At 41.5% G+C, this 13,251-nt stretch overlaps 1 protein-coding gene across 4 annotated transcripts in view; it reads right to left on the bottom strand.

Annotated features, from left to right (window-relative positions):
• nrg2 (neuregulin 2) overlaps positions 1-13,251 on the bottom strand; it is a 224,051-nt gene that overhangs the window by 119,201 nt on the left and 91,599 nt on the right. Inside the window, exon 1 of one of the 4 annotated variants that reach the window (XM_062977890.1) lies at positions 5,446-5,556. The exons of the other annotated variants lie outside the window; for them this stretch is intronic. Coding sequence (XP_062833960.1) covers positions 5,446-5,533 — 88 coding nt within the window. The 5' untranslated portion in view covers positions 5,534-5,556. Of the gene's footprint in view, positions 1-5,445; positions 5,557-13,251 lie in introns of those variants that run through there. 4 annotated transcript variants of the gene reach the window in all.

Below are 13,251 nucleotides of genomic sequence, written 5' to 3'. Positions count from 1 at the left end.
TAAGGGATGAATATGTGTAAATGCAGTTACATGTAATAAATTCAAGGAGAACAGTTTCCAACCTTTATTTCCCAAAAGATGGGAAATCTACAGCATATGCCTTCTTCTCCCCTTTCCCTTAAATAACCATTATGTCTATCACTTAGAAGTACCACCCACTATTAATCTTGCCATAAAATATACTGAGGAGCCCCCAGTGGCGCAGTGGGTTAAACTGCTGAGCTGCTAAATTTGCTGACCGAAAGGTCAGCAGTTCAAATCCATGGGATGGGTGAGTTCCCATGTTAGCTCCAGGTTCTACCAACCTAGCAGTTCGAAAACATGCAAATGAAAGTAGATCAATAGGTACCGCTCTAACGGGAAGGTAGCGGTGCTCCATGCAGTCATGCTGGCCACATGACCTTAGAGGTGTCTATGGACAACGCTGGCTCTTCGGCTTAGAAATGGAGTTGAGTACCAACCCCCAGAGTCGGACACGACTCGACTTAACATCAGGGGAAAACCTTTACCTTTACCTAAAATATACTGAAGCAAGCTTTTTAAAGAGAAGCAGCATGTGTAGTGGTTGTGGGACCAGATGGCTCTGGAGACAGAGTTCAAATCCCCTCAATCAATGAAACCCACTGGGTAGCTAAGTCACATTTTCCCAGCCTCAGAGGAAAGCAAAGACAAACTTCCTTTGAACAAACCCTGCCAAGAATACCCTGTGACAAGGTCACCATAAGTTAAAAACTACTTGAAGACAGACAACAGCAATTTGAACAAATTAAGGAATATATGACAAAATGGGCAAGAAAAATAGGTCATCCAATCAAATTAGAACACGGGAAAAGATCTGGAATCAAAAACTAAAATATACATACACCTCCGATCTTCAGGAAAACTGGTATAAAATGATGCACCAATGGTACATCACACCGCAGAAATTAGCCAAATACCATCCAAAGATGCAGGATAAGTGCTGGAAATGCGGAGAACAAATGGGAACATTCCAACACATGTGGTGGAATTGTAAGCACGCTAAAAAGTATTGGAGGGATATATGAGAAAAAACACAGAAAATACTTGACATGAAACTAGAACTAAAACTTGAATACTTCCTTCTAGGAATGATAGAAATAGAGATGGATAAAAATAGAGGTAGACTGTTCTTCTACTTGACGACAGCAGCCAGAATCATGTATGTGAGGAAATGGAGAACGAAAGAAATTTCTACTTCAGAAGAATGGATATCCAAATTAACAGACATTATGAGCATGGACAAACTAACCCATCTATAAACTAAATATTCTAGGAAGGAAAAGTATGGGCTGGTCACCATTATGTAACTACAGTATCTGAAACAAGAAACTATAGACTTGATAATAAAACCAAAATATAAAACAGGAAAATATCTATAAGAGAAGAGGACCATAGAGAAAGAGAAATTAAAAGAAAGAAAACCACAATGGAGATGATTGGAAGCCTAAACTTCTACTGTATACTCTATCCTTAACTTCCAAACCTCCTTAGCCAATCGGCTCATGTATTGATGTGAGTGTGTGTACGTTTGTTTTGTGGTTGTTGTTTTTTCTCTTCATAGTGTTAGCGCCTCCCTTATCCCACTTCCCAATCCATATATTTCTTATTTTATCTTACCATGATGTTCAGAAAAGACTTAATAAAATCATATAAAACACACACTACATATCTCTGACTTACAGGCAATGTATTAATTGACAGTTAAGGCATTCTTAACAAAGGCAATGTTCTTCTAATAACATAAAATTGTTGTGACTGTTAGTAATATGGTTTTATAGCTCCTCACCACACTCTCCTGTCAACAGTATTTTGCTATGTGCTTCAATGATTAGCAGTTCTCATTTCTCGGGAAGGCTGGTTTTGCATTTCCTTATTAGATGCACTGTCCTTGTACCCTTCAAAGGCCTAATTAGTTTACTCTGGGTGCATGTGCGTGCATGCACACGCATGCATCCACGTCACTTTGTTTTTGTTCATTCTATTCAAATGGATCATTGTCTTTCTCTTCCCCAAGCAGGAGGGTTCTTCGAGCCAATATCTTGTGCTGCACAACTCCGTAATCACTGGGAGAGGAAAAGAAACCTAGACCTTCCTTTTTCAAAAGACAGAAATGGTGTTGCTTTTTAAAAAAAAACAGGTAAGAAATGAGCCATTTATACAGCATAGCCAGATCCAAAAAAAAAAGAGGGCTCCTGAATCCAGAACATGTATCTGGATTTCAGCGAGTATGAAAGGTGCTGTAACCCTGCTTCCTTTTGCATCTAGCATCTGTTGACAAATAGCAGCTCATTCCATGGGACAAAGGAACATTACAAAGCAAACAAACTCATTGTGTGTTGTCGAAGGTTTTCATGGCCAGAGTTTTCCGGGCTGTATGGCCATGTTCCAGAAGCATTCTTTCCTGACGTTTTGCCCACATCTATGGTAGGTATCCTCAGAGGTTGTGAGGTCTGTTGGAAACTAGGCAAGTGGGGTTTATATATCTGTGGAAGATCCAGGGTGGGAGAAAGAACTCTTGTCTGTTTGAGACAAGTGTGACTGTTGCAATTGGCCAGCTGGATTAGCATTGTTCAGTGACGTAGTCTGAAGGTCTCAAACTATCATTCTTGCAAGTTTTCAGCTGATGGAATTCATACTGACAACAGGGCCAGCTAACACCTCCCAACAAAGGCAGGAAGCAGCCAGGCTTTGAAGCCACAAGGCCATTCAATGCTAATCAAGCTGGCCAATTGCAACATTTACAGTTGCCTCAAACAGACAAGAATTCTTTCTCCCACCCTGGACATTCCACAGATATATAAACCCCACTTGCCTAGTTTCCAACAGACCTCACAACCTCTAGGGATGCCTGCCATAGATGTGGGCAAAACATCAGGAGAGAATGCTTCTGGAACATGGTCATTCAGTCCAGAAAACTCACAGCAACTCAAACTCATTGTGATTTGAAGAAATAAGCCCCAGAATAATGCAATGGATCCCCATGCCCACTAAAACACTCTGGGAGTTAGGTTCAGACCATTTCTTTTTATTACAGTCCTAGGGGTGACCCAGAGAATCATAGAATCGTAGAGTTGGAAGAGACCTCACGGGCCATCCAGTCCAACCCCCTGCAAGAAGCAGGAAAATCAGAAAGGATTTTGGAGGCAAATGAAGCCAAGCTGTCCTTCATCTCACTGAATCACCTCTACTGCTGGGAAGTGTCTGCCTGCCTCCTCTTCCTCTTCCTCCTCTTCTTCCTCCGGCATTAGCACAGCTGCTGCTCAGCTCTTTTTCCTTTCAACATCTCCCTTTGCTAAACGGCTTATAGATGATTCAGAATCTTCTCACTCCCAGACACTGGCAGTTTATGAAACCACAGCCTACTGCTAGGGAGGTTTAATATCACACAAACACCTACATTCGGGAACAGAACCGAACATAAAGTGGGAGAGGGGTTAACTAGGGAAAGAACTCACTTTTAAAGATTCATATCTGACGCCCACAACACAAGTAGGGCAGGGGTTTTGGCACATCTATACTAGCCACTGTGTTGGCACTTCACCAAGTACAGTAAACCATAGGAATCTGCAAGTGGATGCTAGACTTCAAGCCACAATGTAATGTATGCCCCTTTATAGAGGTGAGAAACATGTTGGGGAAGACTGGAAGAGCACACACAAAATTTCATTAAGACATAAACTGACGCTAGACTTATAAATGCACAACTCCTAGCCTACCTAGTCAGTTTTAAGCATGAATTTTAAACTCGTGCCCTGGGTTTTAATCTTTGTTCTGTGGATTTGAATATGTATTTCATAGAAATATGTTTTAATATGGAAATGTTATAAAATGTTTACAATGATTTTGTGCTTTTAACTATGTTGTAACATGCCTTGAGCCATGAAAAGTGGAAAAGAAATAAAATTATTATTATTATTATTATTATTATTATTATTATTATTATTATTATTATTATTATTATTATTCCAGGGAAGAGAGAGTGTGATGGGTTTTTTTCATGTCAAGAGTGACTTGAGAAACTGCAAGTCGCTTCTGGTGTGAGACATTTGGCTGTCTGAAAATACACTGACCAGGGGACGCCCAGATGTTTGATGTTTTACCATCCTGTGGGAGGCTTCTATCATGCCTCCACATGGGGTGCTGGAGCTGACAGACGGGAGCTCACCCCACTCCCCGGATTCAAACCACTGACCTTTCAATCAGTAGTCCTGCCAGCACAAGGGCTTAACCCATTGCGCCACTAGAGGCTCCAGTGTGATGATACAAACAAGAGTCTCCAGCTATAGAGTTTTGATCTATGGAAACTTTTTCTGCTGGAAGAGTCACTGTTAGCAAACCTAGTCTACCTCACAATGATCTTGTGAAAACAGATAGTTTGTGAAAGGAACCCTGGACTCTTTGGAAGGATAACAGCATAACGACATAATAGCAGTACTCATAAAGAAGCTCCTTCACCATTCAAATAGATTTAGTTCCTCACCTCACCATAACAGTATGCAAGCAGAGAGAAAATCACTACATTTGGTGTCTCCACAGACTTCATGGCACAGAGAGAGAGTGGGGAATCACTTTTAAATATGCCATATAAATAAAAAAGATATCCTTGTACCAAGTATCCAGTGGGGTTTTTTTCTTAGTTAAGTTGGGAACGCACTAAAAGAATACAAATGTCTTCTCAACATCAGATAGCACTTTTCAAGGTCCTCTGAATGGCTCAATGGGTTAAACCCTTGTGCCAGCTGAAGTGCTGACCTAAAGATTGGCATTTAGAATCCGTGAGATGGGGTGAGCTCTCATCTGTCAGCCCTAGCTTCCAATGCAGGGACATGAGAGAAGCCTCCCAGCAGGATGGTAACAAATCTGGGCATCCCCTGGGCAACATCTTTGCAGATGGTCAATCCTCTCGCACCAGAAGCGACTTGCAGTATGCTCACTTCTGACACAATAAAAAAAGCTCAGTAATTATCAATCCATTTCTAATAGTCCACACCAATAAAAACAGCGAACAGATAAGAGTACAATGGAAAAGCTGTCATTCCAATAACAGAGTATATGCACAATTGCACATGTCACTCACAGCTCCTTGGATCACTTTTGGTTTATGATGACAGTTTCTCTCTCCCCAGTAACAGCTATATACCAAAAAACTTTTCAGCATTGCTTATTTGCATCAAGTCTAATCAACCTGCCAGCACCTTACAGGCGTCGTGACCACAGATATTTCCAAAAAATAGCTTGCTTTGATTTGTACAGAGATTAGTTTTTGGTCTTATTTTTGAACATTCAAGAAACTTAAGAGGTTCCTACCAAGACTTGGGTTTAGAAACCGATGGAAACTATATTTCAAATTGGCTCAAGCAGCCTGGAAATCCTCCCGACTGAAGTTTTTAAAAGGCAGAAAAATGTGCTAAAAATTGCAAGTACCTTCTTCAGGGCCTTCTCCTTTTTCCTTTTCCCTCCCTTCTTTGTTCTTCCTGCCCCTTCCTCTGCCCTTCCTTTTCTTCTCAGCCATCCTGCACAAGCAGACTATTTACAGTCCCAAGGAAAAGCCAGTCCCTGGCAGACGCAAATACCCCCAGCAGTGCAGCCGCTTCAAGCCTTACTTGCCTGCTGAAACTTCCAACTGTTCTTATATTGTTTTTGACACAGGCAACACCCACTTCTCCTGGGTGGAGAAGAGTGTCTTTTTAACTATTTCCATTCATGTCCTCCAGCTGTCTGGCAGATATGTCAGGGACCACAGGAAGGGCTGGGTGGGAAGGCACTGAAAATGAATGAAGGCTCACAGAATACAAGGTTGAGAATGAAGCAGTAAAACTTGTCCAAGCAGCAGCAAGATGCAAAGAAAGGGCTGCTGAAACCTCAGAAGACCTCCCCAGAGTCTTTGTGATCAAGGTGGTTTGGGAAACACAGAGTTGTTCTACTATCTGATCTTTTCTAGTTTATTTTTCTTTCTTTCTGGCTTGGAATGACAAATCAATGGAAAGCCTTGAGCATAATTATGTTCTCCATTCACCAGAATGAGAAGAAATGTTATACTTCCAAAGTTTTTCAAGTTAGAAATTAAATACAGAAATGCGGTGGCGCAGCTAGTTAAACTGCTAAGCTGCAGAACCTGCTGACCAGAAGGTCGGCGGTTCAAATCCACAGGACGGGGTGAGCTCCCATTGTTAGCCTAAGCTTCTGACAACGTAGCAGTTTGAAAACATGCAAATCTGAGTATTAATTTATTTATGTATTTATTTACAGTACAGCCTCACTTATCCAAGCTAAACGGAATGGCAGAACCTTGGATAAGCAAATATCTTGGATAATAAGGAGGGATTAAGGAAAAGCCTATTAAACATCAAATTAGGTTATGATTTTACAAATTAAGCACCAAAACATCATGTTATACAACAAGTTTGACAGAAAAAGTAGTTCAATACGCAGTAATGTTATGTTGTAATTACTGTATTTACGAATTTAGGACCAAAATATCATGATATATTGAAAACATTGACTACAAAAATGCCTTGGATAATCCAGAACCTTGGATAAGCAAGTCTTGGATAAGTGAGACTCTACTGTATTTGCAGTATTTATATTCTGCCCTTCTCACCCCGAAGCAGACTCAAGGCGGATTACAATGTACATATACATGGCAAACATTCAATGCCATTATCAAACTTACCACATATACAGACAGACATAAAGGCTATTTAACATTTTTCCGGCTTCCGGCTTCATGAGCGTATGATCGATTCCGGCCACAGGTGGAGCTGCCGCTTCATCATCCACTGTGACGCTGAGTCTTTTTGATGGTAGTATTTCTTCATGTTCTTCGCATACCGTCAGCAGTTTTACAGTGTCATAGATTAAGTTAAATTAGCCTCCCCGCATTAAGCGGTACCTAGAATGTTCTACTTACACACAATCTGCTTTCGAGCTGCTTAGGTCAACAGCAAGTTAGGCTATTAAAGGTCAGGAGCTTTAACTCTGACCTGGGCTTCAAACCAATGACTTCACAGTCAGTGGTGATTTATTCCTGCTGGCTACTAATCAGCTGCGCCACAGCTCAGCCCCTAGTAGAGCAACAGCTATCGCTTCAGCAAGAAGGTAAAAGGTCGACCCCTGCAGATAGGCAAAACAGGTCAGTGATATCTACAGAAACAGTCTCCTAGGGTTGGAAAAATTGAACAAGAGCACCTCTCCATGGCCAGAAGTTGAACATTGCCTCCAGACCCCGGAGATGGAAAAAGAGGGAAGACCTTCACCTCTATCTGTGTTATGGTATGTCGTTATGTAAAAAGGCATTGAATGTTTGCCTCCTATGTATTCTATAATCTGCTCTGCGTTCCTCCGGGGAGATAGAGTGAAATATAAATTAAAGTGCATTATTATTATTATTATTATTATTATTATTATTATTATTATTATTATTGAGAGTCAGATCCACCTTAACTTTCCTAGGATCCCTCAGACATTAAGTAGCAAAGAAAGAACTCAACATGTGACACTTATTCAGTGTCCTTTACATAGGTCAGAAAGTATATATTCATGGCCTCGGCTGTGGTCTTTCTGTACAATATTTCAATATATTACTCTGTAATAGGGATGGGTAATGTACAACTCCAGCAATTCTCACCATTGACTGCTCGTGGGAATTGTAGCCCAACAAACCTGGAGGGCCACACATTGCACAATGCTGTTTTACGACATCAACATGAAAGACAGCTCAAAAACATAGAATCTGCTATTTTATCCAAACAACAGCAGTGTTTTTAATTTATAAGTCACTGACTCATCTCTAAGATTGCTTCCATATCAAACATGCCCAAACTGTAGTAATAGTAGTAATTGTGTAATACATAGTAGCAACAACTTCGTCTCAAAATTTTGTAAAATGTTTTCCAATTATTTGCAGTCAGCCTTCCACAGCTATGGGTTTGACATTTGTGGGTTTGATCATTCACAGATTTTATTTTTAAAATGTACTCTCTAGGAATCTTTAGGTCATCCAGTGCAACTCTATGGCCAACTTCTCTCACAGGATGAGCACCGAATCATGCTGGACGACTTAGCGATTCCTAGAGAGGTATCCTCTAAAGCCGACCTGCAAAACATGTGACCCATCAAGCGCCCCCGGCTACTCCTGCCACCAGTAATAAAGAAGGAAAGAGAAGAGGAAAGGTAGAAAAGAATGGAAGGAAGATAAGAAAAAATCAGAATTCAGAAAGTGTGGTGTACTGGTTTGAACCTCAAACTGTGGCTCTGAATCCACTGGGTGACTTTAGGCAAGAGTTGGAAGAGACCTCATGGGCCATCCAGTCCCATCATAGAATCATAGAGTTGGAAGAGACCTCATGGGCCATCCAGTCCAACCCCCTGCCAAGAAGCCGGAAATCACATTCAAAGCACCCCCGACAGATGGCCATCCCGACAGATGGCTTCTGCTAAAAAGCCTCCAAAGAAGGAACCTCCATCACACTCAGGGGCAGAGAGTTCCAGTACTCTCAGCCTCAGAAGAAGACAAAAGCAAATCCCTCTGAATAAATCCTGACAAGAAAACTCTGTGATAGGGTCGCCTTAGGGTCGCCTTAAGTCTGAAATGACTTGAAGGCACAAAACAACAACAATCCCAATTAATCATTAATTATACCTTACTTAGAATGTGAGGTGCTAAAAACTTATGTGCAGCCCCGGGAGGCATGGCCTATATAATTTTGCCCCCTTACTACTCACAGGTTGTGCAGGTCTGTCCTAAAGTAAAATAACAGCAATGTTTTTAATTTGCAAATTTTCACTTTTGCACAGGTCCTGTTCCCCTAACCCCCATGAATGTAGAGGGCTGACTGTGCTTACGCTAGTCCTCCAACTCCCTTTTGCTCTCTACTCTGTCTGGGAACACTTGCATAATTTTAGGCACACAAATTTCGAGGATTTTTAATAATATAATTCCAAGGTTGTTTGAAGTAATCTTATCTCGTATAAACTGGCTAAGGCCCGCTGCTTCAAACAATGTATTGCTGTTGGCAATGACCAGGATACCTTGTTGGGCCATTATTGGGTTATCCTAGAAAAAACAAAATGATATCCTGGCTTTTTAAAGAGGTGGCTTCTTATCTTTTCTTAACTTACTAAGAAAAAAAATTTCATTGCTTTAGGCAGTTGATATTTCAAAGCATCAGTCAAGTTTCTGAGCCAGGTGGAAAAAGTTCCATGATGCCTTTGTGGGAAAGCCATTCTTTTAACCCAAGGATGCACTGGATAATAATACTGTACTATTAGCATCATATAGACTAGAGATGGGAATTATGGAGCCCTACAAATATTGTTTTAAAGCCAATGATAAGGAACAATGGACACTAATGACATGATGGCAACAGTCTTGGAAAGCAATGGGTTCCAAAGTGACCCATTTAAGGTGAAATCAGGTATCAAACAGGGATGTGTTAATACCCCAAACTTATTTTCTATCTTCATCACTATGATACTTCATCTTGTTGATGGGAAGCTTCCCACTGGAGTGGAAATCGTCTATCAGACAGATGGCAAGCTATTTAACCTCAGCAAACTGAGAGCCAAAACCAAAGTTACAACAACATCTGTTATAGAATTCCAATATGCTGATGATAATGTAGCCTATGCACATTCAAAAGACCTACAAACCATTCTAAACACCTTTGCAGAAGCATATGAGAAGCTCAGCCTCTCTTTGAACATTGAGAAAACCAAAATGCTCTTCCAGCAGTCACCAGACAATCCCTCTGCAATCCCAAAAATGCAGAAAATGTTAGAAAATGTTAACCATTTCCACTACCTTGGCAGCCACTTCTCTAAAAGTCAGCACTGACACTGAAATACAACACCACCTGAGCTCTGCGAGTGCAGCATTCTTCCGAATGAAGCAGAGAATGTTTGAGGACCGGGACATCCATAGAGACACCAAGGTGCTAGTTTATAAAGTTACTGTCTGCCCATCCCTGTTATACGTCTGTGAAACATGGACTGTCTAAACTGACACTACACTCAATTCCTGGAAGGATTCCATCAGCATTGCCTCCAAAAAATGCTGCAAATCTCTTGGAAAGACAGGCGGACAAATGTCAGCATGCTGGAAGAAGAAGACTGGCCACGTTGTCTGAATGCCCGGTCACCGTCTCCCAAAGCAGTGTACTATACTCCCGATGCAAGAACGGAAAACAGAATGTTGGTGGACAGGGGAAAAAAATTAAAGATGGGCTTAAAGCCAACCTTAAAAACTGTGGTGTAGACACGGAGAACTGGGGACCCCTGGTCCTTGACCTCTAGCTGGAGGTCAGCTGTGACCAGCTGTGCTGTGGAATTTGAAGAGGCATGAATGGAGGGCAAAAGAGAGTAACATGCCAAGAGGAAGGTGTGTCAAGCCAACCCTGATTGGGACCACCTTCCACCTGGAAACCAATGTCGTTACTGTGGAAGAACATGAGGGTCAAGAATAGTACTCTACAGTCACCTACGTACCCAACGCCAAGACACTGTACTTGGAAAGCCATCATACTCAGACAACGAGGGATTGCCTAAGTAAGTAAGTATAACTTTATCATGTAATATAATATCTTCAAGGGGCAGGGCTACATGCATCACACAAGATTTACCTAGAGCAAAGAACACATACAGCTCATTTTCTACACCAGTGTCTGACAATATAGTGAGTGTAATCCTTAGACCTGGCCAATTCCATATACCTCAGGCAAGGATGGATTAATTGGTTTACCATAAACCTACACAGCAAAGCAAAGAAATCAAAACATGAGTCTTATTCTGTGTCATTCCTCCTTCTGTTGTTGTGATGACCCATGGGCCTTGTAGTCCTGCTCATGACATTGTGGTGCCTGATGAAGAAGAAAACTTGGGTTTTTTACCTTCCCAGTCAGAACTGGATTCTTCCCAGACAGATTCTTCCCAGCCAGATCTGGGAACCTTGCACCTGCAAGAGGATTATGTTCCAGAAGTATGTCAAACAAATACTGAGGCTACATCTCCAGTGTTTTCTCGCCATGAGTTTTGTAAACAACAGAGAGGCTTGGAAGCAGCCTCGCGCAGGAGTGCGAGAATAATTGCTAAGAATTTGCCAATTAAGCCTACTTTCCATGAGAATCTTTAAGGAGTCAAACATCTGGTCTCAGAGATTAGCTTTCGTTTCTGGTTCCCAGAGAACTGCTCTCGGCGGGAAAGTTAGACTCTATATAGGTGTTTTCCCCGCGGAGTAACTTTGCGGAGTCAATTCGTCAGCCTCCGGAGCGAGTTGTGTCTGGACAGCGCGCTCCGTCTCTAGCCTCGTTCCTGCTCAAGCCTTGCCTTGTTTCCAGCCTTCGCTCCTGTTTCCCAGCCTTTGTTTACCAACGGACCTTGCCTTGTTTTCCCAGGACTAAACCTTGCCTTGTTTCACGGATTTTACCAAGTTATTCCACGGACCTTGTTCTTGTTCCTCGTTACCTTGTTCCACGTTTCAAGCCTTGTTCAAGTATCAAGTTATTTCCTAGCCTTGCTCAAGTTCATGGACTAAAGGACCTTGTCATCTCCCCTCACTTTGCCTGGCAAAGTGAGTGTTTCGGTTATTGGATTACAACTTTGGACCTTAATATTTCATATTGGACATTGTTTCTTTGGACTAATTTTGACCTTCCCTGAAAGGTCTACTTCTGGACTAACTTTTACATTTGCTTTTACTAACTTTATATATTTCCTTAATAAAGATATTAGATAGAATCTGGCCTCTGCGTATGGTTATTGGTGCTCTGTAGCCTGGGTCGTGACAGTTGTGTAACTAATATCCAAGCAATTAGCAACTGCAAAATGACTGTATGTCTGCAAGCTGATGATCCTCTAATCATAATGGAAACCTCCAAACATTTGAAAAAGAAAAAAAGTGAGAACATTAATATAGTGAGATGTAAATGAGATGTTCCAAAAGTTGGTGATTCAAACATTCTCCCTATTGTTATTCTGAAATGCAAGTTACAGACTGATATCTTCTGTTGTTAATGTATGTATACATCCATACTTTTTTCTTCTATCACATAAAATCTCCACATCAAAACACAGAATTTTGAAAAGAAGAATAAGCGCAATGTTGGTGAGATGTCCAGTCTCTACGCAATCATCAAGCCATCAGCAAATCAAAATATAATTCACAGGCAGCCCTGAAATGATTGAAAACTACTCATAAAGGGTGCAGGAACTCCATGAAGCTAAAAAAATATTTAGTCTGACCATATCTTTAAGAGGGAGCTGCTTCAATCCACAGCAAATTTGAGTCTAGTGATGCCACAACAACCCTTTCCAATAGGATTAAAATATCTAAAAGTATTATCTGGGAGCCAGAAGACAAGATCCTACATTGCACAGGTGGATCATTAATGCTTGCCCCATGCTTGGCATGTTGGGGTTTGGAGCGCCACAACATCTAGATGTCTGCCTAATTTCCATGCCTGCTTTAGAAGAATGTCATCCGGATACATTTGATCACCATTGTCCCAGTAAATGAATTAACAACAGTATCTCAGCCTTTTCAGGATCAAGCTGTCAATGTCTCTTCCAAATGACTTGTTAGATCAAGCCTGTTTCCACCTCCATGACTGTTGACTTCTCTCCTGTGGATACTTTTTTTTTTCCATGTCAGGAATGACTTCAGAAACTGCTAGTCGCTTCTGGTGTGAGAGAATTGGCTGTCTGCAAAGACATTGCCCAGGGGATGACCAGATGTTTTGATGTTTTACCACCCTTGTGGGGCCTTCTCTCATGTTCCCACATAGAGCTGAAGCTAATAGAGGAGCTCATCTGCGCTCTCCCCGGGTTGGATTCAAACCACCAACCTTCAGGTCAGCAACTCAACTTTCAAGTTATCAGTCCTGCTGGCACAAGGCTTTAACCCGCTGCGTCACTGGGGGCTCTATGGATGCATTAATAACCAACAGCAAGACACATAACAGAGCTTGCACATTTCAGGAATCCAACATGGTAACAGAAAAAGAACAAACTACCTGTGCATTTCGGATAGATTTTTTTATCATGTCAGAAGCGACTTGGGAACATACTGCAAGTCACTTCTGACATGAGAGAATTGACTGTCTACAGAGATGCTACCCAGAGGACGCTCAGATGTGTTACTGGGCTTCTCCTCTCATGTTCTCACAAGCTAGAAGCTCATCCCGTCTTACAGATTCGAAGCGGCAACCTTCAGGTCAGCAACCCAACCTTCAGATC

The sequence above is a fragment of the Anolis carolinensis genome, chromosome 4, assembly GCF_035594765.1.
Source record: "Anolis carolinensis isolate JA03-04 chromosome 4, rAnoCar3.1.pri, whole genome shotgun sequence".
Taxonomy (NCBI): Eukaryota; Metazoa; Chordata; class Lepidosauria; order Squamata; family Dactyloidae; genus Anolis; species Anolis carolinensis.
The sequence above is the reverse complement of the archived record's forward strand: the minus strand, read 5'-3'. Positions and strand labels throughout refer to the sequence as shown.